This window comes from Acanthochromis polyacanthus, chromosome 23 (genome assembly GCF_021347895.1).
Source record: "Acanthochromis polyacanthus isolate Apoly-LR-REF ecotype Palm Island chromosome 23, KAUST_Apoly_ChrSc, whole genome shotgun sequence".
Classification (NCBI taxonomy): domain Eukaryota; kingdom Metazoa; phylum Chordata; class Actinopteri; family Pomacentridae; genus Acanthochromis; species Acanthochromis polyacanthus.
In genome coordinates, this window is record NC_067135.1 from 13,555,254 (window position 1) to 13,582,831 (window position 27,578).

General features: G+C 41.0%; 1 protein-coding gene across 8 annotated transcripts; it reads left to right on the forward strand.

The window, feature by feature from the left end:
• Nucleotides 1-624: 624 nt before the first annotated feature.
• arhgef11 (Rho guanine nucleotide exchange factor (GEF) 11) lies at nucleotides 625-26,634 on the forward strand. 8 transcript variants are annotated; one of them, XM_051943675.1, is made up of 43 exons: nucleotides 625-1,355; nucleotides 2,181-2,371; nucleotides 4,454-4,468; nucleotides 4,786-4,877; nucleotides 4,971-5,075; nucleotides 5,829-5,878; nucleotides 5,975-6,032; nucleotides 6,182-6,381; nucleotides 7,164-7,235; nucleotides 7,379-7,486; nucleotides 7,847-7,895; nucleotides 8,034-8,071; nucleotides 8,207-8,299; nucleotides 8,990-9,058; nucleotides 9,149-9,253; nucleotides 9,561-9,659; nucleotides 9,922-9,964; nucleotides 10,172-10,268; nucleotides 10,605-10,727; nucleotides 12,251-12,274; nucleotides 12,454-12,580; nucleotides 13,902-13,992; nucleotides 14,419-14,448; nucleotides 14,604-14,736; nucleotides 15,349-15,555; nucleotides 15,768-15,815; nucleotides 16,121-16,269; nucleotides 16,394-16,534; nucleotides 17,490-17,566; nucleotides 17,670-17,795; nucleotides 17,949-18,066; nucleotides 18,180-18,328; nucleotides 19,088-19,163; nucleotides 19,235-19,417; nucleotides 19,500-19,581; nucleotides 19,693-19,767; nucleotides 19,978-20,024; nucleotides 20,142-20,294; nucleotides 20,393-20,626; nucleotides 20,991-21,095; nucleotides 21,233-21,540; nucleotides 22,776-22,908; nucleotides 23,003-26,634. In XM_051943675.1, exons 2-43 carry the CDS (start codon nucleotides 2,337-2,339, stop codon nucleotides 23,038-23,040), a joined length of 4,305 nt encoding a protein of 1,434 aa, XP_051799635.1. In that variant the 5' UTR covers nucleotides 625-1,355; nucleotides 2,181-2,336; the 3' UTR covers nucleotides 23,041-26,634. The 8 variants fall into 8 exon arrangements, with proteins under 8 accessions (XP_051799635.1, XP_022072841.2, XP_022072840.2 ...); XM_022217149.2 differs by having other exon boundaries at nucleotides 625-918; XM_022217148.2 differs by having other exon boundaries at nucleotides 625-2,371.
• The last annotated feature ends 944 nt before the right edge of the window (nucleotides 26,635-27,578 follow it).

Genomic DNA, 27,578 nt, shown 5'->3' on the forward strand with positions numbered 1-27,578 from the left:
AATGTGATCATGCCTCAGTTAACAAATAAATAAATAAATAAACAAATAAATAAATACCTGTCACGGTGACTGTGCGATATTCCCATCACTTTCAAACACTAGATGGAAACAAGGATTAAGCCTGTGTTCAAGTAGGAAGAGTGGAAACATCAACTCACTATAATATAATAATAACCATCCTGAAGCAGGCATTCTTTTTGGAAAAAAACACATTCATTACATATTAATACAGTGTTGCTAAATCAAGAATTCCATTTAAAATGTGTCATTTTTTGGATACATTCAACCTGCTGCACATTTTTCAGTGTAAATACAAACTAAAATCTCACTTTGGAGCTAAATGAGCCAGTAACTGTACATTGTAAGCATTTGTTTTGTGGTTGCATTGCATTCTGTCTTTATATTATTTAAAATGACTATTTATTGAATTATTATTAAAGAGAAAGAAAACAAAGCAAGCTTCATAGCAATGATGGCCAAAGTTTTCCTTATCTGGATAGTATCCCACATGCTTATCTTTGACTTTTGTTGCTGTATTGTTGATATTATTTTTAAAATAAATCTTTTTCCATCAACATTGCAGCGAAATAAACTACCCGCAGCACACAGATCCACCCAGACGAGGGCGCTGTTGACGCTCCAGTTAGCACGTCTGATCTTTGAGGACATGGTGGTGGATCAGCAGCCAGTCAGGACTGCAAGATAACATCATAACAACAGACACCATTATTGCAACCACTGTGACTACTACGGCAATAAATGTATGCAAGGAGGATCCTAATTAAATGTAGATCCATGTGACAAACCAGGACCAAGGAAGAAAACCCCGATTTATCACTCTGTTTTGGGAAGAGGACCTAAGGTGGAGCTCTACTGGAATCGTCCTGCCTCCCAGCTAACTGGCTGGCATGCAACTCTGTACGTGAATTTGCACCAAAGTAGGACTATTTGGACATATCGAGCTGGACGTCACACGGACTACCACCACCTCGACCGGTTTCATTTCTATCCATGCAGTTAAAGTCATGCTGGCCTTTCGTCTTGCAGACATAGCGGGTTAGCTAGCTAGCTAGCTAGCTCGTAGGCTCGTTGGCGCAGCTGGACGCCGAAGACACAGCGCTGTGGGCCGGCGTGAGCTGTAACGCCATGTCGCTGGTTGAAAGTGGCCCATTCGTAGTGCTAGCGTCAGCGAGCTAACGCTAGCTGGATATAGCAGGCCGCTTAAGGTTGTCGGTAGCATTCCCTGGTCAGCTAATTAGATAAATCACAACTCAAAGCGAAAAGCACCTTTGGCCTTGATTCTTCACTGTGCTGACTTTATCATAAGCCGTGACGGCTGGACTAGCTAATGTCAGGTAGCCTGATAATTAGCTAGTTAGTTCTTTAGCGAATAACGTTAATGTAAAGTCAATTGTAGCGTCTGGTTTTGTTGTTGTTTACACTATACTAGCATGCAAATCTCTGCCAGTTACAGTTAGCTTGAAAGAGTGTTAAAGTGTTGTGGAAATGTACTTTTTCCTTATCAAACTGAGGTACGTTGTTTTGTTTGTGGAGTAATTTGCACTAGCTAGCCAAATATACAACATTGCAGGTAATATCGCAATATCATACATCACTGTGGATAAATTTGAACATAATCAGTGCTAGCATACGACTGAGAAACGTTAGCTTGTGTGGGAATTATTTCAGTTTCACATGTGTAGAAAAGTCATGTAAACAAGTGTGTGTGAGGTTTTAGTTAGCATTTAATTACAAGTTATCACTAAATATCTTTCAAGTAGTCTGCTGCTGTTACCTGAAATTCAGTTATGCGGGATAAAGCAGACACTTTAAGGTTATCTTTAATGAACTAGCTTTACATAGACACTAAAAGACATGGCTGTTGTTGTCTTCCTGGAGCATTGCGAGACATATCAGCCATTCATTCATGATTGATGACCTTTGAGGCATCAGGCCTTTATCCTTTTACCCCTCCAGCTACACCACTGCATCAAACCACTAACAGGCTTTGTTATAGTATTTATTTCTAACCACTGATGTAAACTGATGATTCTCGGAGAGATTAGTTAGATTTGATTGTTAGGTTTGGCAGCACTTTCTTTTAAATATCCTGCTGACTCTTAACTGGAACTGCTGGTGTGGATGAGAACATGAGGAGCATTTTGTCTGATCTGATCCAGCATCTACGCAGCATGCAGATCTGATAACGTGCAACAGAGAGCCCTATCCTGTGGACTGAGAACTGACCAATAGATGATGATGGTGATGGTTTTAAAAGTGGCCCAGTGACAGTGTGATTCCACACACAGAAGCAGGAGAGCCACAAGACTGCAGACATGAGTCTCCGTCAACCCACCTCCACACTGGACAGGTATGAGTGTCAGATCCACTACACCTACATAGTGCATCTCAGTGCTTTGCTAAAAAATGTAGAACTCAGAGATAAGCCAATCGACATGTCTTTATCAGACTGCGGTTCAATCTGGCTGGCTACTGGTGAAACAAGTCAGACAGCTTGTAAACATCCTGGGTGATAAAATTGCCCTATGTAAGGATGGGGGGCAATTACTGTTTTGTTGGATAATTTTAACTTCAACTTCAATCAAAATATTTCACATTAACTCTCATGTTGTCCTGCGGGTCAAAATTGATCCCTTTTAAAGTTTGAAAATGTAAAAAATAATAATAATTTCACAGTGAAACTTCTGATGAGAAATTTTCAAACATTTTTTGGTGGAAAAAAGAAATGTTAAAAATGTTCAAAAACATTAAGAAAAATCAATCAAAATCCAGCGAATTTTGCTGGATTTTGGTTGATTTTTATGTGAATCTTCTTAAAGAAAATATTAGAAGTTTTACTGATATAAAAGAAATCACTTTAGATATTTTTCGGATTTTTTGGAAGATTTTTACCCATTTTTTTGAAAATATTTACAAGAATTTCCCTGCCAAATATGGGGGATTTTTTTCAATGAAACTTTTAAGGGAAACTTTTAAGGAATGACTGGAATTTTCTTCTTGAAGGTTTTGCAAATTTTCAGAAATTCAGTGATTTTTTTTTTCTGAATTTTTGGATTTTTTTTCAGACAAGGAAACAATATGTTTTGGTGCCCGTAAATGAAGACAACAGGAGGGTTAATATCTATGTAGTGAGATTAAATCTACGTTTGTTGCTCGAGTGTGACCTTGTGACGCTTCACCTGTTGTGTAGCATGACCTCTGACCCGCTGAAACACTTGAAGGAGTGTAGCTCATTGTGGTTGCTCCTGCTGTTCATCACCACATCGACAGTGTGGCCGTGCTCTGTGTGTCTGTGATCATCTGTGGGATGCATCTTTGTCTTCACCGTGTGTCTTTTCTGTCTCTCCTGCTGTCAACTTGTTTCCCCCTGATGTGTTCTTGTGCACGTCCCCACTACTGTCTGTCTGTGTGCGTGTCATGTGACAGCGGGGCAGCCCATAAGAAAAGCGCCCACCTCTACAGGTAGGACGGCTGTCACTGCTTTGAGGGTTCATGACACCTACAGATTGTACAGCTGTGGTGGCGCTTGTTGGCTGAGTTAGAAACCCAGAACATAAGTAAAATGCATTATATACATCATGGGTGTGTCATAACTCACTGTGATGCATGGACTCATATTTATAATGCAAGTCATATCAGAAAATACAATTTTATTGTGACATCATCATGTTTCAATTAGTATGAAGCACTGTCTCTACCTACTTGGGCATTATTATGTATATTCTGATGCACACACTTAAGCAATAAACCCAGTTAAGTTGGTTGGGTTTTTAAAGGCGGATCTGTCTGTATTTGGATAGTTTTATTTGTGAATGAGGTTAGAGAAAACTGGCTGTAGTGCTCTATCTACTTACCCTTTCCATCACCATGTAATCTAACCACCAATTTCTATATTTATTTAGTTTCTAGGAGGAAGTCTTCATGCTGCCTATTAAGTTCAATCCCTATAAATATTAAAATATGAGCAAATTATTGTATTCAAGATGCTTAACCCAGTTTGACATGAGAGATTTACACAAGAGATTGTTTCCTTATCCCTTAATTGAAAAATCATTTTCAGCACTAATTCGCTGCAGAAGTATGACGAGCTTAATAGGTTCAGATCTTAGTAAGTCACAACAGACTTAGCTGGATTTAAGGCAAGTTTTTTGTCTGAATTTTTCTTTTAGCTAATCAGTCTTTGAACCTCCTAAATAATATCGTCTTGCTTCAATATTTCCATTTATGCTCTTGTGTCATACAGCTTTAAATAAATATATTCTTGGAAGTCTTGGCTGCTTTCAGTGATAACAATCTGTAGGAGGATGGTTTAAGCAGTCTATTCCCTCTTGGTTTCTCTGCATTCTTCGTTCTGAATTTCTCCTCTGTCTCTTTTTTCCTCTGTCTTCTCTTTATCTGCTTTTCCTCCTTTTCTGTCATGCTTCGCTTTCAGCCCTTTCGCTGCTTGGTGAGTTTTCCTGTCGACTGCTTTCTCGTTGCTCCTTATGCTATTTTCCCAACATTTCTGACCATGTGCCTCCACTGAATCTCCCTCTCTCCTTTCGTTTTCGGCATTCCAATGTAAGCTTCCCTTCCTCCTCATGGGTCTGTTGCATCACTTTTCGTTTATTTCTCCTCCAGCGAGCCTCCCTTTCTTCATTTATTATCTTCAGTGCTCCCCTCTCCCACTACAGCCAGCCTTCCCAGAGCGTTTTTTTCTAAATTGGCCTGTTATGGAATCATCTCATGCTCAGCCTATTTCTGTGTCTCGTCCCTCAAACCCAGGCTCAGCAGTCTGACAATTGGGGACTCGGAGCGCAAATCCTCTGCCACCCAGCCGAGGGAGCCGACGGCAGACGTCATTGTTGAGAGTACAGGTAACTGCGACTTCCAGTGCTGCCTTATTTTTTTTGTTTTGTTTGCGGATGAGTTAGAATCTCAGTGTTCTTTCTACTCTCCTTATCATCCAGGTCCTGGACTTGTCCAGAGATGTGTGGTCGTGCAGAAGGACCAGCTTGGTTTTGGCTTCACGGTGTGTGGAGAGAGAGTCAAGCTAGTGCAGAATGTCCGACCAGGTAAGACATGCAGATGATTTATTTTATCTTATCATCATAATTATTCTTTTATTTTCGCATGAAGAGTCTAACAAAGTGACAGTAGAAGTCCATTTCAAAGTAGTTTGACTCACTGGATATAGTTTACGCCTGCAATAGGCCATACATTTCACACAGCTTTCCACTGCCTGTTCCGCTGTCTACTCCTTGACGGCGGACAACAACAACCATGTCAGTGCAGCAATCTGCATGCTGAATGGTTGGATCATGCAATAAAGCAGCCATGTTTTTTTCCACAGTGAGTTATCCATTTGAAATGGCAGTCATCGCCTCCTTGCATGCAAATGTTCCACCAAAGCAATTCCCCTGTCAACAATTTGATTGAACACCGTCACTTCATTCTGTTCTTGTTGCTGGCCAAGAGGATTGTGACTGGTTTATAACGGAACACAAACATGCCACAGTATTTATTCTCTTACAGCAAAATGATGTTGATGCACAGCGCTGTGTTAGCGCTGCAGAATGGTCTGACGATGTGTGGCTACTTTTTGTGAAATTTAAATATTCAACTTGAAAAATCTTCTCCAAGTTTTGATAAATTCAAAAGTTGCAACACATTTTTGTGGCTTGGGAGGTCAACTATGATAGCCGATTATTTTTTTCAAATATAACCTGAGCCAGATGACATTAAAAAGCTGTTTAAAGAAGCACACCAGATGGATGATTTGAAATCATTTCCTTCCTCTGGATACTTCTCACTGTACTCGTCCTCAGGTGGTGCAGCAGTGAAGGCCGGGGTCCATGAAGGGGACAGAATCATAAAGGTTTTTACGACTTTCTGTTATGCGGAATCTGGGACATGTTGTTCATTTTTTCTGTTTTTAGTGATGCTGACTTTCCTCTTTTCCTGTCTCTCTTAGGTGAACGGTTCGCTGGTGTCCTCCATGTCACATCAGGAGGTGGTAAAGCTCATAAAATGTGAGTTTAAAACAAGTGGGATATGGGTTCTGTAAAGCGTCTTGAGACAATTTGACTGTAATTGACGCTATATAAATAAAATTGAATTGAATTGGATTGGTGTTTGTTGCTGCTTTTGGACTATTCTGTGTTCTTTTGTCCTTACCTAGCTGGAACATATGTAGCGCTGACACTACAAGGACCGCCTCCATCAACTGCCTCCTTGCCCTTAGAGCCCCTCCCCACAGACCTCGCACCCAATCAAAAGACGTCTGTGGGTGGGGATGCCCCGCCCCCTCCACCTCCACCACTGCCATCCGGACTGAGCAGCACCCCTTCCCAAAGAATCACAGGACCCAAACCACTACAGGTGAATGAAACCGAATAAAGGATTGATATTAACCGTGTATCCATAACATGTCTTAGTACACATTTTGAAGTATCGCCATAGGAAAAGTTAGTGGAAACAACAAAGGTTAGCCCTTTGACGCCTATTGTCGCAAATTCGCGGCATACCACTTTCATTCAGACTGCAGCCGAGATTGCATATCCATTCCCTCAATGCCGGTTTGTGCATATTCAATACATACTGTCCCATAGGACTGGTCGGAGTGGGACCTCATTATTATACATCTGCTGTTATTATTATATATATATGTGTGTAATGGACAAAATAACAATCTCCACTTATTTTAACGTCAGCTGGAAAACAAAAACGCACAATTTTTAACCTTTTTTAAGGAATTGTAAATAAATTCAGGCGTCAAGGGGTTAACATTCACTTGAGTTTAAGGCACCTTATGGGAGACTTTTTAAATATAAGCTCTGATATGTTTCCACCTTTATTTTTTTGTCTTTTCCTCTGGAAAGCATTAAGCACTTCCAATACCAGCTAACATGAAAGTCTGGAAGCAAACAACTCTACATTGCAGCCATGTGCAACACAACCTATAATGCCACCTTCTTGATGACACTACACAGCCTAGTAAAATTGATTCCAAACATTTAATAAAAACAAGCTAAATTCATAGTTTTTTTTAAAGCATTTTGTTTGCTAGCTATTGTTTAGTTGACTCTCATTCACCAGCTGCAGTCAGCATGTGTTGGTACTGAACATGTTAAGTTTTCAAAATTGTAATATGTGTTTTTCAGGACCCCGAAGTACAAAAACATGCCACTCAGATACTCAGGAAAATGCTGGAGCAGGAAGAGGCTGAACTGCAGGTGTGAATACTCACACACAAACTGTCCCAGTCGCTGCTTCACTTCTCGTCCCTGACTGCATTTTTCTGCAGATGAAAGAAGAAACAGTGAATTTCCATGAGGTGATCCCTTATGTCTCACATTGTGTACTTACTGATCTGCAGGGTTTGTTGGATGAGCAGTTGAGGAACCCGTCGCCGTCACTCGAGGAGCGGATTGAAAGTGCCAAAAGAAGAGCTCACCAAGTCAGGGTCAAGATTCAGCAAGATCTGGTGAGGAGATCTGACGCTTGTGGCGATTTACAGGCTCTCTGTGGTTACTTTACCTCTTGGTTTATCAGGATTGTTGGATTGTCAAAATAACAACAAAAAGGATCTAAAATGTAGTCTTTTCCACTTGCTACAGGCAGACAAAACAACATAAAACAGTAAAATGCATGTGCCCGCTGTAACCACATTCATTTTCATGCAATGTCTGTTCTATCTGTATTACAATATTGTTTTCTCTCAGTTCTGCTACCCCTGATTTGTCCAAGAAAATCAATTATGTTACATGCAGATACAACATGCAAGCATCATTTACAGTGAAAGCTCTTGCTGAAAACAAACTGACTCTTTGCTCTGCTTCACCAGGAGGGAACACGATCAGAATCTGTCGCAAGTTACGTCATAGCAGGAGAAGGTTTGTATCAATTTGTTTTGTTTTTTAAGTTTAATTAGTGTAAACATAAGGCAAAGATGTACCTCAGAGGCCATATAGACTACAAGAGCTTTTGTGATGGATGTAGTGGCTTTCTAAGCAGGTTCTTTGCTTTCACAGGGCGACTATCAATGGACTCCAGTGAAGGAGACATCGAGGTAGGACACGCAGTCTGGTCTTTACAGAATCTGGTGAGATTGTGGGGTTTGTGCATGTGATAGTCCCACTCATCCCCCTCGTCCTCCCTTCCTCCTTCCCTCCCTTCCTTCCTTCTCCTCCTCCTCCTTCCTTAGGCCTATGAGAGTCCCCACTCCTCCCCCTCATTTTCCTTCAGGACCCCCCTACACCGACGGCAGAGCTCCGACACACACACCTTATCTGATTCGGTGAGACTGACACACGCACATGCAACAATGTCCATGTCAATAATACGTCGCACAGTTGTTAGCCGCTTTCTGCCATACAGGAGGGTAGACTGAACTAACAGTAAGAGGATGTGATCAGGGTTTGAATCTTTGGAAAGCAAAATGTTACCAGCTGAGTATCGGTCTTTGCATCCAGTCACACTTTTGTAAATAAATGCAAGTGGAAGGAAGACAGGCAGGTAAGAACATAAACAGAAACAGAGGCCATACTGGCATGCTTTCTGAATATTGTATCACTCAGGTAAAGCAGAGTCAGTATCCACAGATTACAGAACTCATCACACAACATGCTGGCTTCAATTTCAGTTTATGCAAAAAGCAGGCCTGCATTCTCAGCTGCATGCTTTGTGTCATTTATTGTGCCATGCTGGCCCTGCAGGGCAATGTTTACTTCCCCCCATGGTGATGTTGCTCTGTTCTCTCCTCTTTATTTGGCCCTCTCCTTTTCTAACATGCACCGCTGTGATTTGTGCAGCAGTTTAAAATGGAAGAGATGAGCAGTAAGACTGAGAAGATAATTATCAGCACAATCTTCCGTTCATTTTTCCTGTCATTCGAGTCTTTCGTGCCGAGTGCCGTATGTCCACTTTATGAATGAAAATTCCTCTGTGACTGAGTGTTCTCTGAAGTTTGTGCCTGTGTGTATTTAAGGGTGGAAAGGCCCAGATCATCGGCCCAGAGGAGGAAGATGAAGAAGACGACGGCTATGCATTTAATGAGGTGATTTCCTATTCTTCCTTTTCCATCCTTATATTTTCTGATTCCTACACGGACTTATTATTTCCCTCCTTTTCTCTGCCTTTCTCGTAGATGGATGGTCCATTTCAGGACATCGAGTTGTTGAAATCACGACCAGCCCACATGACAGTGTTCATGAGATACGTCTTCACCCAGCTTCTGGACCCGAACCCTCTGGTCAGTCCAGACTTCAACAAAGCCAGTGAAACATAGCACTGGGGGGCACTCTCACTCTGCTTCTTCACATGCTGTTGACATTGATGACCTGCTATTTCTATAGTTTAAGAATGGAAATTCAATCTGTTTTTTTTAAGATAAATCCAGAGTAAAGCAGATAATCCAAAGTCTTACCTGTGCTTGTATTCCATTGCAGCATCTTCACCCTTAGCTAAACAAAAACATTGATTTTCAACATTTCTGTTTGTATAACTTGATGTGCTTTCTTCCATTCATTGCTGTTTTTGTATTCTTGGGTCTCCATTAGCTGTTTTACCTGTCAGTAGAGGCCTATCTAGGCTCCAGTCCTAAAGATGCCCGCGCACTTGCACCTCAGATCTGCTCCCATTTCCTGGATCCAGATGCTGTATGTACAAACTCTTACATGCCTCTCAAAGTTTTATCCTAGCATTTGATATTTTTTGTTGCAAATAATAGAAAGGTCACAGTCTGCAGCCTTCTGCAGACAACCAGAGATCTGGCTTTAATCCTATAAAGAGTATTTTACCTTATATTGTGTTGAACAGTTAGAAAATATGGAAGGATTTTATGAGCTCCCATGAATAACAGATGTTCAGTATGGCAACATTCAAGCATCAACTTGAAAACTTTCTTTTTTTCCCTGACAGCCCCTGAAAATCAAAGTACGAGAGGAGTATCTCACAGATATAGGTAAGACTACTGTTGTATGCTTCATTCATTTGTTTTACATTTTTATATCAAACATGTGTCATCTTCTTTCATATGAGACTAAAACTATCAACTGGAAATTGCAATTATGACTGTTTAATTCAAAGGTTCAGCTACCTGACTGTAATGTCTATCTAGTATGTTGTCTTGTAAGTGTATCTGTTGATGTACCTTTAATCATCTCTTCAGAAAATCGACTTCATGCCCAAGAGGACATCAGAGGGCCTTTATCTGAGCTGCAGCAGCAAGTGCTGCCAGACATCCAGGACCAGATTCAAGACTACAGGTACAAGATTTTGTCTTTTATTTGTAAGATTTATGAAATTATTACTTTGGGTCATTTAATGCCAGGTAGGATGTGTATTTGTTGTTCTTATTCTGCCTTGAAGTTTGCTTGGAGGACTCTGTTGGAGCTTTATATTGCGTCCACCCACACTAGCAGAGTTGCTGCATGAGTGCAAATGTTAGGTTAGCAGGTGGCAAATTTTTTTTTTACACAATGTAAACTCTCCTGAAGTATAACCTCAGGCAGAATAAAGCCGACACAGGTCACTATGGACACAGCTGTCATATTCTGCAGCCCATATCAACCTGTTAAGCTTTGCTTTATGTGTCTTACCAGGAACAAGCAGATGATGGGTCTCGGCTCTCTGTTTGGAGAAGGAGACCTGCAGCACCTTGATGGAGACCCAGTGAAGGAGAAACAAGTGGTGGACAGACAGGTCACCGCCCTGTGGGAGATATTGTGAGTCTGTCACTTATTGGAGTCTGAGCACCGAATGGTGTGAAGACCCCATTGAAACCCTTTGGTTTCTTCTTCTTATTTTTATGTCTTTGGTTGACTTTTCATTTAGACTTTTGAATGCCTAAAATACTTGCAAGCACGTGAAACTTTGCACACACATCAGGACCGGCGACAAATTTGATATTTTGTGGGACTTGCACGTGTGTGCCAAAATGGCTTCGTGATGAAAAGTTATCAAAATGTTTCACATAAGTCTAAAGTTGTGGCCATGGTGGCCCCAAAAAATATTGATCCTTTGCCATGAAACAGGAAGTAGTGTCTAACTGTCCTGTACATGCTCTAATCTGAATGAAGCTTTACACGTATGATCAGAGACCTGCCCTGATCATATCCATGTGGTAGTATTCATTCACAGTCATAGCGCCATCTTGTGGTATCAGGAAATTGATATTTTGTGCACTTTTATGTGCTATTGTATGCTGGTTGGTGATATTCACCTCAGATGGTTCCTGGTATGTTTTCTATTAGCTAGCAGTATTTAAAGTGACTCCAAGTTTTACTTTTGTTATTTTGGAGTATATTTCCACCTTTTGACTCTGGCTTCAGTATATTTTGTCCTCTTTTTTAAACACCAAGTTGAACTTTGCTATTTTTCTTAAACTTGTCTGTGTCATTTTCCCTCACATATAATAAAGCACACTAACTCCGAAAATAATTTATATTCGCACGTACCGTTTATACAAGCTTGTGATTTCATACAATCCTTGAAATTGGTTAGCTACATCTCCACACTTGCACTTTTCTGTTTCACACCGACATACACCACACCTCCACGTGTGTGTGTGTGTGTGTGTGTGTGTGTGTGTGTGTGTGTGTGTGTGTGTGTGTGTGTGTGTGTGTGTGTGTGTGTGTGTGTGTGTGTGTGTGTGTGTGTGTGTGTGTGTGTGTGTGTGTGTGAGGACCTGTTCAATGCTGCTTGCAGCTTTAATTCATAACTTGCTGTCATATAATATTATGACCTCTGCCAAAAACTGCAAAGGTGGGGCTCCTGTTCATTTTCTGAACGTGTTCACTCTCCTTTATTTATATTTAGCAGTCGAAATAGATTTTTTTAAAAATGCAGACTAATCATTCACTGGTTTACTGCAACATGTGTCTGCTCAACACACACGAAGATTGTTTCGCCAGGTTTCCCTAGCAACAGGCTCATTTGTTAAGGGCCCAATAAAATTGTTATTACAAAGCAACACAAGGAGCCACTGCAGCTATCATTGCAAAGGTCGTTATGCCAGCCACAAACCCCTGAAACCACATGACGCTTATTCATTTCGACTTCATATACACACAGTCTGAGCGGCGTCACATGACTGTGACACTGCACGCTGTTTTTTATATTGGTGTTTGCACCTGAACGAACCGGATCTAAATTTAAGGAATTAAGCTGGATATCTCTTTGAAAGACGTTTTTTTGTTGCAGAGAGAGTTAACAATCTTGAATGTCTTTCTGTTTGCTTTTGCTCCAGATCGAAGCATGAAGAAGACAGAAGGTAAGAAGCTCATCGTGTCTTTTTGAGTGAAATATAATTTAACAACTGCACCTTCACATTTTGCTTCGCTGGTTTACCGTCCTTTATCTTCTGTTCTAATGTCTGGTCGACTTCTCCCCTCACCATGTTTGTTTGGTTTGTTTCTCTCTGACTCCACCCCTTCACCGTTTTTCGTTCAGTTCTCCTCTGGCATCAGCTGTGCTCTTATACCTTCGTCATTCTGGCATCAAGCTCAGAGACTCGAAAGTCTTCCCTGGTCTAAGTACCGAGAAGGAGAAGTGGCTCACTTTCTTGAAGACGAAAAAGGTAAGAACTGAAACTGCCCTTTCCATCCATCCATTATCTATACACCGCTTTATCCTCATTAGGGTCAAAACTACCCTTTGCAGGTCTAAAAATCAAATGAATGTATTGTTTAGCTGCAAATGTAATCACAACTTGACCTGCAGTTGGTTTGTGTTCACAGAACTCATTGTAATGTCTTGTCATGCCCTTTAACTTTAAATTCCAAAGGTGTTTTTCACTGATTGGGTGGTTTTAAAAATAGGAGATATTAAGGATAAAAGGTTCAGGTTGTTTCTGAACCACTTTCCATATTTAGGGTCCGAGGACCAAATAGTGCGAAGACCGTAATGGAATTGAAGAAATTATTTTTATACTATCTTGTACTGACGAAACAAGGTCGTTTTTGAAGGCCTAAACATGCTCAAATTTGTGTGAAAATTTGCAGATGCACCAGAACTGGAGAAAAATTTCATAGTAATTGTGGAGGGGTGTGGTGGAAAGGCTCCATAGCGCCCCCTACAAAATTGAAACAGTGGTCACTAACCCAACTGGAAGGACGTTTCATCTGCAGCTACAAAATTTGGAAAACATATGCTGCTCATGAAGGCGCACAAAAAATCAGTTACGACCACACGCTAAACCCAACAGGAAGTCTGCCATCTTGGATTAATTGTGAGATTTTTGGCAATTTTGGTCATTTTCAGAGGTTAACTAGTCATAGGGGACAACTGAAGAGACTGAACAAGTCGTAATGATGACAACTTATCAAAATCATTTGCATCAGTTAAAGGCTGTGGCAACCGCCTGAACTTTGATGCTTGACCATGAAACATCAGCTACTGTCTAACTAGCCTCTTCATGCTCCAATCTGCCTCAAATTCTTTCCATTTTTTAATGTTTAAGCAGAGTCCTGCCCTGATGACATCCTTATGTGAAAATACATTCACAGCATGTGCCATAGCGCCCCCTGCAGTATTTTTAACAAATAGCCCCTGCATCAAGCTTCACTTGCGTCTACAAAATTTGGTATGCATATGTAGCACATCAGGATGAACAAAAAAGACTCTTGGACCAATACTCTAAACCCAAAGGGAACACTGCCATTTTTAATTAAGTGTGAGATTTAGCGTGCATTTGGTCATTTTCAGTGATTGATTCCTCACAGGGAGTAACTCCAAAAGGCCTCAAATTTGCAGCACGCCTTAAGAATGAAAACCTGTCAACATCGTCCACAGCAGTCATGGCGGCCCCCTGAACTTTGATGCTTCGCCATGAAAGAGCAAGCTTCATGTATGTCGATCATGGAAATGAGGTAGTGATTTTGTGGCTCTTCTCTCCACAGCTGAGCAGCAAGAAAGAAAAAGAGGGCGAGGACAAAAAACGAAATCCCATCCTGAAGTACATCGGCAAACCCCGGACCACATCCCAGTCCAGTAAATTTAAGCACACTCACACATAGATGCATAGAAGAAGAAAATGACAGTAAATCATGACTCTGTAAATCACTTTAATCAGCTCTCATCTAAACCCTGTTTATGGTCAAAATCCTAGAATGCTAAGATTGGGTTTTAATCATCACCCTGGTCTCATGAGTTCATAATCATTAAAATGCAAACGTGAGTCTGTCAAAGATCACTGTTAGCTGATAGTATTGATCCTCTGACTGTCCACATCAGAAGCACGCTAACACACACGTGATGTTCTCCCTCATTGTATTTGTCAGACAGTATTGATTTCTTTTTGTCCTTTGTTTGCCCTCCAATTGCTTTACCAGGTTTTATTTATTGATTTATGGGATTTTCATGGTGTCTTGTCATTCTGATTTCATTGTTTCCTTTCCGTTCATTTTGGTGTTGTAGCATTCCATGTCCCGTTGTCACCCACCGAAGGTACACTTTCTTTCGTCATTGCAATTTTCTCTGTGCGCTTCTGTTAATTTTTTGCTTTACAACGAACATAATTAAGCTATTTTATACACCTCACCCTTTTCCGTGTGATAGAGTGTGCGTACTATTCTATTATTAAGTGATACATGTGTGTGCAGTACGTCCCGGCAGTGTGAGGAACATCATTCAGCAGTTTGAGAATCACACAGAGACGACAGGAGAGGAGGGCGGTGACGGGGCAGACCCACAGAGGCTGTCCTCCAGCAGCCTGGGAGAGGACACCATGGACAGGTACATATTTACCCTCCTGTTGTCTTCATGTACGGGCACCAAAAAATACCGTTTCCTTGTCTGAAAGAAGACAAAAATTCAGCAAAAAAATTCCTCAGATTTCTGAAAATTTGCCAAACCTTCAGGAAGAAAGTTCCAATAATTCCTTAAAAGTTTCCCTTAAAAAAATTATTTAAAAAAATCCCCCAAATTTGGCAAGAAAATTCTTGTAAATATTTTTCAAAAAATGAATGAAAATCTTCCAAAAAAATCCTAAAAATATCTAAAGTGATTACAGAAAAAAAATCTTATATTTTCTTTAAGAACATTCACAAAAAATCAACCAAAATCCAGCAAATTTTGGATTTTGGTTGATTTTTTGTGAATGTTCTTAAAGAAACATTTTCAACATTGCTTTTTTTCCACCAAAAATGTTGAAAGATTTCCTGAAAATGTGGACATCAGACGTTTCACTGTGAAAATATAGACTTTTTCCACATTTTCAAACTTTATAACAGGTCAATTTTGACCCACAGGGCAACACAAGGGTTAAACCTCTCTATGTGACCACAGGTGGAATATATTCAGAATCAGCCTCACTGATTTGCTGTTTTTGAATGCTCTCTCTACCAGCCCTACGGTGTCGGTGCGTCTGGCACGAAGCGAGTCGCTAAAGGCTCAGGGGGAAGGACGTCGGCGGGGCGTCGCCTCAGGGACTGAGTCTGTCCCTCGCTCTCGTAGCGATGTGGACATGGAGGACTGTGGGGAGGAGAGGGAAGGAGCGGGCCTCAGGCCGCTGCAGTACAGTGCTTCGTCTTCTGCATCCAGCAGCTCCGCTAGGTAAAAAGTCACACAACCAGACTCCTTAGGGTGTTTCTAAATACACTTGTCTCAAATTCTGAGCCTCCGATATACTTTTTTTTTTTCAAACTTAGATTAAAAAATCTTCAAAGAATCAAAACTCTCCCCTTCAGTGAAGGTTTTGGACCGCTATCATTACCCCTAGACGTTTTCACCTCATGCCGTCTCTCTTTCCACTCTCTCAAACTCAGGTCTCTAGAGAACCCTACACCCCCATACACCCCCCGGTCTAGACGCAGGTGAGTGGTCTGGTTGCCCCCATTGAAGGCTGATGACAGATGACCATTAGTTAAATGTCTAGTAGGAAATAAAAATTCACAATTTCCCCTTAATGTCATGTGAGGTTTTTGGTTCATGATGTCTACATTGGTGTAAAAAGTCCTGTATTAAAGTGTGGTCTGAATATAATCATGAATTCACAATTATTGTTTTTTTTTCCCCTTTTTGTGTCTTTATCCACATTCATGCCTTTGTTTTCTGCCCCTATCTGTCCATCCCTCCTTCTGTGTGTCGTTCCATGTCCTCTACTCGTGTTGACTTGCAGGAGCATGGACTCACCATTGGCCTTGCTGCAAGACTCTGCAGCGCTGGACGATGAAGTGTGGGACGGTCAGAACTGGCAGGACACAGTTTCTCCTCAGCTCCTCGCAACACTCAGCCAGAGAGAGGTGGACAGACAGGCTGTCATATATGGTACGATTTCATTTCAAAACACGCAGGAAGGATTTTAATTATCATTTTCCTCAGAGGGTCAACAGATTGAGTGATGGTGCTCAGGTGTTGATGATTCTCTCCTCCTCCTCCTCCTACTCTTCAGAGTTGTTCACCACTGAGGTGTCTCACCTGAGAACCTTACGAGTCCTGGACCAGGTCTTTTACCAGAAGATGAGGTCTGTGCTCAACTCTGACGAACTGGCCTGCATCTTCCCGAACTTGCACCAGGTCTATGAACTCCACGGTCAGTCTGAAGAAGAAAAACAAACCATGTGTGGATTTTATTTCAAGTTTATGAGATCTTCAAATTGGTAAATGCAACATTAATACCAGAATGTTCCACTGCAGAGCTGTATCTTCCCCTGTAGCAGTGTTTCTGTTTGCACAATAGAATGAACCGTACTTTGAGTCAATATGTATTCAGGGCTGTATGTTGCATGGTAAATAATAATATGTCATGCAAATAGTCAGTAGAGGTCATGCGTGTAATCTCAGCCTGCAGCTTTACAGAGTCAGTGTGTATTCTGAGTGTTAATTTTGAGCCATGAAGGCATTTCCTGACACAATACATCCTCCCTCATTGGAAAATCATTTACGTCGCGTCCCATGAGAGTAACTTTTTGTACGTTGCTTTAGTGGTTGTAGTGTCCTGGTTGATTGATTGGTCAATATTTGGTGGTGGTTGGACATAAAATATTTTAACACCACTGCACTTTTAGAACTTTGAACTCGCCCAACCTGATGGAGACTGCTAGGTCGAATTTATTAAACTGAATGTTTCCCTGAGTCTGTTCCAGACTAATTGACACCATGTCAAAGAAGCTGTCAGTTCGGATGCATTTTGTTAAAATGTATGGTCAAGGTTTAGTACAAACTTGGCAAACAGCAGCTCCTCAATGGTTTCAGTGCTGGGATCACGAGTTATATAGTTACATTAAATACTTTTAATATGGGCAAATACACACTGGTGTGCTCTGAATTTGTTGTTATCATTCCATTTTAATAAAATAATGAGGTTGAAAATCATTTAATATCCTGCAAAGGCAAGCTTTTTATGTTTGTCCATAATTTATTACGGTAAGTTATAAATGCTAGTAGAATTTCCTTGGTTCACTACAACCCCACATTTTTAGCCGTGATCTCAGTAAAGTAACTTGGCATTCAGATTTGGGTTCTTCTTCTGCATCACTTCTTTGCAGCAAGTCTTTGTGAGGCAATGACGAAGCGAAGAGAAACCCCCATTGTTCAGGACATCGGGGATGTTATGCTGGCCAGGGTGAGCTTAAGATCTCCATTTGGGTTTTCTCATCTCTGCTGTAACATGACAAGGATTACGGTGTAGTTTATTTAGTGTGTTAACAGGTGATGTGTGGTTGTAGTTCGAAGGTGCAGCAGGAGACGAGTTTCAGGAGAAAGCGTCCCAGCTGTGCTGCCAGCAGTCTGAAGCTCGGGAGCTCATCAAAAACAAACGTCGTAAAGACCCTCGCTTCGCTCAAATCATCCAGGTACACACACACAAACAGACACACACCTGGCAAAACATAGTTCGAATTGTAACCACATTTTTTCCAGTTCTCTGTTTCAAAGTCTTGCATCAAAATATAGGAAAAACTGTGTTTGCAGCCATGTTTTTTTTTACTTGCTTGACTTTTGTCCAGGAGTGCGAGGCGAGTCCTCACTGTCGGAGGCTGCAGCTTAAAGACCTTCTGGTGTCAGAGATGCAGAGACTCACCAAGTATCCTCTGCTGCTGGACAACATCATCAAACACACAGACAGTGAGGAGTCAGGAGATACACAGCATCATAAGCAAAAACTGTTAAAAACATGCCAAGAAATCATGCCAAAAAAGGGTTATCTGTAAGAAACATGCTCTTGTTTTTACCTTTAGCTGCTTCATCGGACCTCCCCTCACTCCAGCGAGCACACGCTTGTTGCCGAGGGATACTGCAGGCTGTCAACGAGGACGTCAGGGAAACGGAACATCGGCAACGCCTCATCCAGTACCAACGCAGACTGGATGCTGGGCCTCAATTCAAGGTGACCCAACAGTTGAGGTGTTTTAACCCTCTGGGACACAGACAGTTTCTGGGCATTGTTTTACTTCGGTCATCAGGAAAAACAGTTTGAAGATTTAACCTATGGCCTTTTTGTTCTTGGGGTATAATTGTTAAAAATGCCTAAATTTTGCCACTCATTGTGGGCTCATTTTTCACTCCAATATAAAATCCTGCACGTCTGTGGAAACAACACAACCATGAAGAAGGCGAGAGAAATGTCTTTTCTGCGGTATGACAAAGTGATACTGCCATAATTTCTTAGATTTTGAATTTTGCAAAAATTAAGCAACAAAATAAGTCCTTTCTTATTACGAATAGTGTAAAAAAAATCGACATACAATCGATGTTCTTCCACTTCTCATTTGTTTCCATACTTTATCCTATCTACTCTATGCAAACACAGCCTGCAGTTTAGCTTGCAGAGTGCAGAAATTGTAGTTTTTTTTACAGAATCTTGTTAATGGAAAAATTGGTAAACAACAAAAAAAAAGAAGAATAGAATGACTGTGATAAAGCATCCCAATTTTTAGCTCAGATTTGGTTGTTTTTCCAGCCACACATGATCTGAGCACCATGTAAAAGTTGACAATCTGATAATTTTTCCTTTTTTTTTTTTTACAGTTTTAGGACCTTTTTAAAGTAACATGCTGGCAGGTTTTGGACTTCAGAGGTTTCATAAAGGTTGCCAGTCATTCTTTGTTAACTTAAATTTGATTTCTTTTCCTCTTCTCTCTCACAGAACCTGGATCTCACCAAAAAGAGAATGATCCATGATGGTCCCCTCACCTGGAAAATCAACAAAGACAAGCAGATAGGTCAGTACACATGTGCGGTGTCATCAGCTTGGTTTCGTACCTTTTAATCACGCGTCGTATTCCTCTGACAGAGGTCCAGGTGCTGCTGCTGTCGGATTGGCTGATGCTTCTTCAGAAGGGCCCAGACGATCGGCTGCAGCTGCGATATCCATCCCGCTGGATGTCAGGAGGCGGAGGCAGCAGCGGAGACAGCAAGCTCTCCTTTTGCCCTATGGTGAAGCTGGATTCGCTTCTTGTCCGCTCAGTAGCTACAGGTACACTCACAGCTTCCACTTGCAAATGTATAAATTGGAGTTGTTCCCCCCCCCCGATTAAATCTCCATTGTTTCTCTGTAGACAACAAAGCGTTGTACGTCATCAGCCCCACAGAGAGTCAGATCTATGAGCTGGTGGCTGCAACATCGTCGGAGAAAAACAAGTATGCTTTTTCTGCGACGTTGAGCATTCATGTTCTTCTTCAGCATCCAGAAAATGTTTTGCTGCACTGTGCATTTGTGGGTTGCATTAACTTTCGATTGCTGTTTTACAGCTGGAAAGATTTACTTGAAAAGACCATCGCTTTGGCTGGCGGGTCATCACCTCTGATCAATCGTGGATCAATAGCGTGAGCAAACTCAGTGTGCATTTAGTATGAATAAAGAAATGTGTATTACTTTAAAGACATGTTATGCATTACTCTGCTAGATATGTCTTCTTTTTATACGTTTATTGTCATCCAAATAGAAGTTAGAAAAATCTCAGCCAGTCCTAAACTAGATGCTGCCTTATGTGTGCTTATAATGTGTTGTTTTTTTGTTTCCTCAATCTCTCCCAGTAATCGCAGTGCATCTCCAGTCTCAACAGGCAGTAATACCTATGGAGGTAATTATTCTAATCGTCAGAGTGGAACATGTTAACAGTATGCAAATGCTTTTTAAAAAATGTTAATCTTATGGCTTAATCACCTTTCTCCAACTCCATGTGTTTGAAATCTTCCAGACAACTCTATGACGGAGCAGTCAGACTCCATGGAGACTCATTCCACCAATGACGACGTTGTGCTCTCTGATAGCACACCTACGGACCAATCAGGAGCTTTCCTCTGCGGTGAAAGACAAGCAGTCGGTGTGGCAGAGGCTGCTTTACAAGACGGTGAGAAGAAATAAAGAAATCAGAAAAAGCAGTCCGGCCATTATCTTTAATCTCTTGTAATTCCAATTAATCAACCCGTTTTCCTCGTGTTTCCACAGTCGAAACACTACGGCAGCTCATATTACAAGATCTCGAAGAGGACGGTTGGAGCCACGATTCGGATGATACACCCACCAATGAGACGGCCACCGAAAGGAGCTCATTCACCGAAAGACAGCGACCGGAGTCTCTGGAGACTGTCCTCAACTTCAGCACCAATGAATGGGAGGCCGAGCCAGACGAGGCTCTGCTCCCAGACGCCGCGCAGCCCAGCGTTCAGGTCATGAGGAAAGGTAACGGATCACATCGAGATGAGTTCATTCCTCAGCAAGGTTGGCTGCTCACTCTTGACTTCAGTCAAAATGATCATCTTCCCAACGCATGATTGTTTCCTATCAGATTAATATTTGGCGTTGATTAAATTAAAGGAGCCTTCAGCTGATCGCGATTTATTTTTGAATGAAATCTGAGTGTGAATAATGGCTGCCGTCCTTTGCATGTTTTCTCTGCCTTCTCTTAACTTTTTCTCCTTTTTTTTTTTTAAATCTGCACACTTTATCTACGCTTGCCACAATGACACACTTATCCCTCAACTCTTCACTCTTTGACACTCTTCAACGCACTCTTCTTTGTCACACGTCTATCCTCTGTGCATAGCTGTGGTTGCGGGTTCTTCTTCTTCTGTCCCTGATGGCATCACTGATGATGCCACCCTCCCCTCCGATCAATCATCCAAGTCAAGAGGCGAAGCCAAAGCCCAGGGTAATGCTGGCCGAAATGCTCAAGATGTTGTCAGATGTGTAATAGACGTAGAGCATATGTGTAGCATTAGAGCTGGTGTTGATTTTACCCACTCGCTAACGCGCTTTGTGGTTTGTTGTCACACCTCTGTGCTTCAGGGAACACTTTCTACTTGGTAATGCCGACAGAGCAGGGAGAGAGCGCCACTGACGATGTCAATGACCCTCCCACTCCCACCGCCAGCCACTTCCCTCAGCCCCTGGAGGAAGTGATGTCACCACAGACGCAGCCAGAGGAGGAAACGCCCGCCTGCGGTCCAGAGTCCAACCAATCAGAGGCTATGCAACCGGAGCAGAGAGAAGAAACGGGCAAGTCGCAGGCTGGGCAGCAGAGTCACGTGATCAAAAATGTGGATGAGATTTTTCACACAATCGAGGGGTTGATGAGCAAGTTGCGGCAGCTGAAGGTGAGTTAATGCCAGCAGTTCAACGGACTGCTAGCTAACAATCCTGTGCTTGTGCACAGTCCTGACTGTAAAAAGTGGCTCGACCAGTCCATACAGCAGTATTCCAGCATGCTCTGTGTTTGTTTGTGCTCCGTCCAAAAGATGAGGAAGGAATTAGGGGGTAAAAGTGGACAGTTGTTGCACATGCTATGTTAAATATGCTAACTAGCTAAATATCAACAATCTTCTTTTTCAGAACCTCTAAGCTACCAATAATAGCAGCAAAATGATCCATTATTTGGTCAATATCAAACATCCAAACACATCTGATTTTCTGAGTGGGTTAGTGAGCTTGACATTGTGGGAAATGCACTTTCAAGTTGTCTTAGCTTTCAGACTGGAAGCAGGTGGCTTGACATTGTCCAAAGGCATAAAAACTCTACGACCACCTGTAAAGCTCACAACGTGGCACATTATGTCTTTTATTTAAACCTTTGAGTGTAACATATTAAGATGTTACCTCACAGACTGTCATAAGTGTATCTGATGACATGTCAAAATATTTTTTAAGCACAAAGTTTATAGTAGATCGTTTATGCATGGTTGTGCTTCAACCCTCTGAACCCTAAGGGAAGCTTGAAAGGTGTATCATCTTTGAAAAAACCCAAATACAGCTGGAAACTCACATTTTTAATTCTCCAACGGTCAAGTAGTCATGTGTGACGTGCGTTTTTGTCAGGAAGGTTAACCAAATCTAAGTTTCACATCCCTTTTCTGTACTCAGAACCTGTAAAGAAAACAAAAAATTCTGCATCCTCTGTGAAGCCGGTAATGATTCGGCTTCAATCAACAGTCACATGACTAAGATTCAGCGATTTTTCTGCTGAGCTGCAGACTGTGCTTGAACAGAACAGATAGAAAACAGGTTTATTGAGATAGAGCAAGTTGTCTGGAGCTTTTTGAAAATTACATTTAGCATGGTGAAATAGCATGATGAGCAGAGTAGTGTAGAAAACAGCTAGTTCCACCATGCTGATCCACCATTCCTCCCAGTATTGGTACCAGTTGTATTTTTTAAAACAAATAATCAAAGAAATTCAACTTTTGTATCTTCTTTTTTATTACTTATAACACAATGACTCTATATTCCTGCACAAAAGAATTTGAGTTCTCTCTGCTTCTAACCGCATTTGTTCAGAGGGTTGCAAATGTCGCTGCCCTAAAATCTCTTTGCTTGTATTTTCACCTCTTTACAGGAAATAGAAAGGGCCCATCACAAGCTTCTAGAAACCCTCAGAGAACCATCCGTTTGTCAGGAGTCAGAGGACCAACAGTGTCGCTCGGCAACCGTCTCCAGGACGCCCTCTCTGGATCGCGGCTCAGGAGACGGTGAGCAGACACTGAATTTGCATCTTTCACGTTCACAAAATGATGCAGCTTCAGTTATTTTGCAGAAGTAACATCTTTTCCTCTTTGAATCCAGCTCCGGCAGATTCCAAACTTCTGTCAACTGGATTCTGACGTTGCTGCGGAGTCGATTCATTCGCAGTCGCTCAATCTGCACTGTTGGCATACGGACACACTGATATGTACCTACCTTCAGACTTGGGCACCCCAGACCCGCCTCCCCTCGCCTCTTGTTCCCCCACATACCAGCCAGTGGCGCAGAAACTTCGAAAGACCGTCGCCTTGTTTTTAGTTTCTGTTGCCCTGGAAGATGGAGAAAGGTCCCTGAGGGAGTCCAGGGGATCTGAGGAAAGAAGTATGAAGGATCAAAAAGACTGAAGACAAGTTGACTGGTGAAGAGAAAAGAAAGCACTGGAAGAACTGGAAAGTGGAGGAAAAAAAACGACCAAGTTGGATATTTTTTGCGAAGGAAACATGAACTTGTATGTAGCTTTTAAGAGCTGGTTGAAGGAACGGAACAGAAAAGTGTTGAAATGTTAATTTAAGGAAAAAAAAATAATCAGAGGGACCCGTCACCCCAGCACTTTACCCACAATGCATCTCTCTGTCATGTACAGTGGACAGATCAGGGACTGGAGGATTCAGGCTTCATGTAAGGGGGGGTGATGCTTGAGCCAAGATGGCCTACGGGGGTCCCCTCCCCCCTCCACTGGTTGCTTTACACTGATCTCACCTGCCGCCTCGGCCGAAGGACTGTGTCTATATAATTCAGGTTATTTGCACTGGGTAAGGAAAACCGACGTCACACGAGCATCATTTAACCTGCTCATTCATCTCAAACGTTCACTGTGGAAGAAACGCTAACGTTCATTTTTGCTCATATGCTCCAAGCCTCCTTTTCAGCTCCAAGAAGGAAGTTTATCAGTTCAACATGTCGACCCTTACGAGGTTCACGTCGATTGTACAGTTTGACATTTTGGGGAAAAAACACTACTGCGCTGTTTACTACTGAGAAATGCTGGCAGGTTTTATTCAAAGCGCTTCTTCGCAGGCGTACAGGGATTCATACAACGAGCTCAGCGGATTCACTGCAGCTGTTCTGATCATGTAAAGTTGCTTAGGTTTAAGCGTTTCGGGACGCTTTAGGGAAAAGATTCAAGACGGGCAATGTTGACGAGTAATGCAGAGTCAAATTTACAAACTTGAATTTTCAGTGAAAACCTGTTGGTTGCTCACTTTGCTGCCAAGTATCGCCCTGACATTGCCTGTCTACACTTTAAGGTGAAAACTGTGCATCCCTCTGCCCTCTCTCCAGTGTGTCCTGTAAATGTGTAGTGACTTCCACGGTAAATACTGTGAACCAGCAACTTCTCCCATTCAGTAATCTCCCCATGCATAGTGTTAATATCTTCCTCGCCTATATCCAAAGCCATGAAGGGACTGCACTCTGTACCAAGTAGTTTTCCAGTTGGAAGTTCTGTTAAGCGGGAGAAAGGAAAAGCTTTGGGATAATAGTTAGATTCTTTGGGAAATGTGCTCGCTTTCTTGCCTTGCCAGCTGCTTTACAGAGCTTTAAAAAAATGGACACTGATCCGAAAGTTATGCGATCCACCTCCCAGCACCTCCAAAGCTGTAAGAGAACTCGCAGCGATGAAAAGACTTCAGGATAGCGTAGCTTAGAAATAGTCCAAAATGTAGCTCCCCAAGAACCACACACACAAGATAGACCAAACGGGATGTAACTATGGACTGTATAAACAATGGATGCAGCCTCCAGATGTTAAAAGTGAAGGTAATGCAGACGTGATTAAAAGCTGCATTCCTTCTTATAGCCAGCAGAGGGCGACTCCTCCTCAAAAACAAAGAAAAATTGTATAGAAGTCTATAGGTAAATTACTCCACTTCTCACTTGATTTATTAGCTCAGTGAACATTTTCCTGAAGGGTTTATGGTCTCAACTCATTATTTCCAACTCTCCTTCAATACAAAATGGTGTTCGATTTGTAAATTATGGCCCCATTCAGAGTAAAATAGTCATTAATGCAAAGTCAAACAGTCAACAAACCAGTGTTTAACATCACAGTGGTTGAATCCATCTTTTATATACAGTCTGTGGTTATAACGCGATCATTTGTAGCTTTATAAGCAGGTGGATTTTGTTACTTTTGGACAGAACTAGGTTTGCTGTTTCTCTCTGTCTCAAGTTCTTATGCTAAGCTAATTAGCAGCTGGCTAAAGCTCAGATTCTAAAGCACAGACATGAGAGCGACACTGGTGTTCTCATCTGACTTTTGGCATGAAAGTTAAATGAGCATATTTCCCAGGAGTCGATGTTTTTCTTGAACTATTTTTGCATCATATGTAGGAATTTTTCTTTGGCGTTCAGAAGCGCCGCCTTGGTTGAGGCATGTGTAACCAGCAAATAATAACACTGAAGCCAAGCGCTTTCCTCTTCTTTTTTTTCCCCCCTCAAACTACATATGACTGGTACTAACACAAACAGAGGAAGAAAATATGTATTTAAACTGTGACAAACGAATAACTTCTTTTTGAGAAGTTCTTTAGCGTAGCAGTTTAAATGTGCTTCTCTAATTCTTTTGAGAAAAACACTGCATTAAGTTTGATTTGAGCTGGTTTCATTAACAAACCGCTTCAAAACTGACAATAAATACACAATCACACTGACCCAGTCCAGCGGTAACACACTTTCTGCACACTGTCAGCCACTGATTCCACTGTCAAAGTGGCATTTCACTGCCTGGTGGAAGGTTTTCACTCTTTAGCCATGAAGGAGGAGTGATGGGAAGTTACAGATGTCCGAGAAAAAAACTGAAATGCAAATTAAAAACCAGAGCAGTGCTACTGATCGCCAGGATGACTGATTTTATTTTATTTTTTTATCGCAGCTGACCCTGAAATTTGCGCTAAAATGTTCTACCAAAGTGAAATATTTCTTCAGAAGTGTCGAAGGGAACCCTTTCTGTTTTTTTCCTTCACGTTTTGGCTGCTGATTTTTCACCACCTCAGACCAGAGACTGAAGTTTTGTCTATCTGCACATAATCAACATTTACTTTGTTTTATCCAGAATTCAACACAAAAAATAGGTCTGAGCTGGTTGAATCAGAATCTCCTCTAAAAATCTTTCCTCTTTTTTTCCTCTCTGTCTCTGACTACAGCATTTTTCATCTCCAATTTCTACCTCTACACTTCAGTTTCTTTGTACCTTCGATGATTTCGCTTTCAGACATTTTTCTCGTACTTTGACATCAGCGTTGAGGCCCTAAGCGGCCGTAACGCAGCTATAACTGATTCCATTTTTTACAAAACATGTTGCACAAACAAAACTTCCCTGCACAGTGCAAACTACTGTATGCATAAACACTTCTTTTAACTATCATCTCATTGTCTTTTTATTTTGTGTCTTTTTTTAAAAAAAAACAAAAAATCTTGTTCACACGTGTAATATAGAGAGATCAGACCCACTTGTTTTATATCTGTTAATTTTCTTTTCTGTAAAGCCTTAGTGCTCGTATTTGATTTTATTTTTGTAGATATGAATTTAAAAAAGGATGTCTAAATTATTTTCTTCTCCTTTGTTTTTAAAATTGGTGAGATTGTTAGCTGCACAGAAGGAAGAAAAAAAACGAGCTCGTGTCTCAGATTCATGTGTTTTGTGAGATTAAAAAGAAACTGGATAAAGAAAATGACCAGTGTGGAGTCTTTGAATCGAATATTGTTCTTCTCTCAAATCATATCCTAAGTTTTTGTTTTCACTCACAATATGTAGCGTAATTATTTTTGATAAAATTTAATGTTTTTTTATTTTTTAGCTTGAATGCTTTTAAATCAACAAACCCAGGAGTAATTCATGAGAAATAATTGGACATTTTTACAGCAGCACTATGGAACAGAATTCTTCAGTTTAAAATGTGAAAATCCAGTTTTCACATTGAGATCGAGAGTAAATGTAAATTTCTTGTAAATGTAATTGTGATCAGAGAAATGTTTGCAGTTTATCAGTCATTCGATTAAATACAATACTAGAGGAGCAAAGATTTCATTAAAGATTAAACTATGAAATAAATCGCCAACTACTTTATTTTTTTGTAAAAAATAAGTCTGAATTCTCTGATTCCATCTCATAAAATGTGAATATTTTCTGCTGTCTTTACTTCTCTGTGATAGCAAACTTCATATCTTTGGCTTGAGGACAAAACAAGACCTTGAAGGATGTCATTTTGGGCGGTGAGTCATTTTTTGACATTTTGTAAACCAAAGAAGTAATCGATTAATCCAGAAAATAATCAAAAATTGAAATAATTGTGCAGCTACAGCCCTAGATTACAGTCAGCATTATAGTTTAAGTCCTTGTGCTAGCCTTTAATTTACATGATTTTTGATGGATTTCTTTATGAAATAAGAAAAAAATTCACTTTTTAAAGTATTCTACAAGTTATATTTACAATATGAATCTCCAGAATGAAATCAAGCCATTTTGATGTATTTATTCCAAATAAATCACAATGTCAGGGCTGTAGTCACTTTTTGGAGCTGACAAAACTGCATTTTATGTATGACACTGGTCTTTTAAAGTTATTTCAACATCTACTTCAAATTGCATTTTCAGACTCCGATCACTTTTTGACAGTAG

Bases quoted from the DNA above. Each gene is read 5' to 3' on its own strand.
- arhgef11 (XM_022217148.2), top strand. From the start codon at position 2,337: ATGAGTCTCCGTCAACCCACCTCCACACTGGACAG. The intron at 7,236-7,378 runs GTGTGAATACTC...ACTGATCTGCAG, and splicing joins AGGAAGAGGCTGAACTGCAG to GGTTTGTTGGATGAGCAGTT. The intron at 19,768-19,977 runs GTGAGCAAACTC...AATCTCTCCCAG, and splicing joins ATCAATCGTGGATCAATAGC to TAATCGCAGTGCATCTCCAG.